General features: G+C 37.2%; 2 protein-coding genes across 2 annotated transcripts in view; one reads left to right on the top strand and one right to left on the bottom strand.

The window, feature by feature from the left end:
* The window catches only part of LOC137972649 (neogenin-like), a 74885-nt gene that overhangs the window by 30826 nt on the left and 41559 nt on the right, over nucleotides 1–2500 (bottom strand). The window lies entirely within an intron of this gene.
* Nucleotides 1745–2500, top strand: part of LOC137973961 (ATP-dependent DNA helicase RecQ-like) — an 18196-nt gene continuing 17440 nt past the window's right edge. Inside the window, exon 1 of the mRNA XM_068820870.1 lies at nucleotides 1745–2088. Coding sequence (XP_068676971.1) covers nucleotides 2057–2088 — 32 coding nt within the window. The 5' untranslated portion in view covers nucleotides 1745–2056. The remainder of the gene's footprint in view (nucleotides 2089–2500) is intronic.

Genomic DNA, 2500 nt, shown 5'->3' with positions numbered 1-2500 from the left:
CGTGACCCAGCACAATGTCTTCGCTTCGCACGGGTTTGCAAATTAGTTGCGCATAATTTAATCGAAGGATTTGATTGGTTATCTTCTTGAAAAAAGGTGCGTTTTGTGCAGGGTCAAGGCCAAAAATACGGACAAAAACATGAGACAAAGGAACTTGTCGAGTTTCATAACCATCTTCATGCATTAACTATGATGAAACATTAGAAAGTAATAATGATAACTAGGGTGTGATTAATGATAACTAGTAATTTTTAAGATTAACGTTGAGACATCAACATAATCATCCTCATTACCAGAGTCAACTCTGTCATTACCAAGCACCGCAAGTAAAAAATTGGTGACTTTTGTTTTTAAAAGGTCTTTTCCTAAGTCTGCGCAAGACAGGCTTCAGGCAATTTCATAGCTTAGCTCCAAAAATGGAAAGCGAATTAAGTCGAATACTCACTCTTGATATATTAGCATGTAAGTTACCAACATCAGAAAATCTAGCGTTATATGAATGAACGCCGGTCGGATGAACAGGTGAAAAGATCACAGATATTCTGAGGCGCAGAATTAGTAGATATGTCATGCATAAAAGAACACACTGTTTCAAAATAAAGCAGTTTGAGGGGTAAAACATTAGCGGAGACAAACAAAAAAATAGCATGAGATCTATTACCAGGCGAAGAGCTCGTTTCTGTAAGATAAAGATCTTCCTCAAATAAACCTGTGCAGCTTGGCCCCAGGCAGCAATTCCATGGTAAGTAGATGGGAAAATCAGAGAACGGTAAATTTTGATTAAAGGGACGGAGTGCCTGAATCGTGCATTCAAAAACGCATTAATAATTCATGACAACAGCCTAACAGCCTATCAAAACACCAATAAAACGTACGTGTATGAGCTAAAACACTCCTCATTAGTATTCTTTATATAAAGAATACTAATAAGGCATAGCTTGTTTTTCTTGTATGCTAACATTTACTTCTCACAATTTGAACCATTGTTTTTAGTCCAGAGGGACACCTTCTTTGTGGAATGTTTTTGAAGCCGTTCAAAAAACTCGCAGCGCGTGTTTTAACGGGTCTAAAAACACTCGGCTATGCCTCGTGTTTTTAAACACTGCTGCTCTTTTTTTGAACTTTACATAATTCTAATAACTCTGCTAATTTTAGAGGCAATATAATCGGTATGATAAGTTCAGGTCAAGTTTTTATCGATGAGCATTACCAGGAACTTTACATAATCTTTACATTCAAGAGAAATATCACTATTTAAGGCATTGTTATATATCCTTATATTAATCTGATAGTTAAGCTTCTTTTGTGATGGCCTAAAAAGGTCGGACAGAATTTGATTTTTTTGCATTTACGGTCAGCTCATTTGCATTTAACCAGTTACAGACTTTCTGCAATTTGATGTTCACTACACTTTCTAGCGACTTCAAATCCTTGTCATCATACAGCAGGTTTGTATCATCAGCAAAGAAATAAAAAGAAAGCTTCTCAGAAGAATTATAAATATCATTGATATAAATCAAGAAAAGTAAAAGGCCTAGAACCGAGAACTGGGTCTAGAACTGTTATTAATATCAGATGCTATTAGAAGCAGAAGCTTTTCGAAGAACCTATCTTTACTTCTAAAGAGCTGTGAAGACTTCTATCATTTGTGGACATGAGAATCCCTTAGAATAAAGCTGAATTCACCAGAAATGAAAGCTTAATTAGCAGAAAAGTTTAATTTAAAACTCTTTTCCCACAGGGGGGCCTTAATCCGATACGCTGGCGTATCGGAACTTGTAAGATTCGTAGCGCAGCGCCCTTTTCATCGATCGCGCTGAAATTTGGCGTGTTTACTGGGGAGATATAGCCCCAGCTTCCCTGAAAATCTCGGCTTTCTACCTTTCATTACGCCTACATGACGTCCATTCTAATTCAGGCAATTTGAGCCGATGCGATGACCAAATTTTCAATCGATCGCCGAGCTCTCGCGAAGCGGTTTTTCTAAAGTTTTTCAGCCAAAAAATTACACTACAGGCTTCGGAATAGATAAAGAAAAGGATTTGTGGTTCATTGGATGGGATTTCAAGCGTTAAAATCGCTGAAAAGGTAAGATTAATTATTTAGCGAAACAATTGCGTGTTTGTGAGCACATGTCCTTTGATCTCACAGAATTGTGTTTTTCCTCAAAATATTCGCTTGTTTTCGCTTTCGCTCGCACATATTTACCTTTATTACATGTCCAGTAAATAGTTTTATCCTCTGGGATGAATTTTCCGTCGAAAAACCGGTTATTTGGGTGGTTTTTTGCAAACAGATGTTCATTATTCGTAATGCGATCGCTTCCGTTGCCGTTAGCAACGGGTCGCAAAATTTGACTTGTCATCCCCTTATCACATTACGCATTGATCGCTAATCCGATTATCTCAAAAAAATCCAAAAATATTCGTGCCTCATCAGTTTTCGGTCAAATTTATGTCCAAGAAAGCTGATAAAATGAAGAACATTTCTGTCGGTCATT

This window comes from Montipora foliosa, chromosome 10 (assembly GCF_036669935.1).
Source record: "Montipora foliosa isolate CH-2021 chromosome 10, ASM3666993v2, whole genome shotgun sequence".
NCBI lineage: Eukaryota > Metazoa > Cnidaria > Anthozoa > Scleractinia > Acroporidae > Montipora > Montipora foliosa.
The sequence above is the reverse complement of the archived record's forward strand: the minus strand, read 5'-3'. Positions and strand labels throughout refer to the sequence as shown.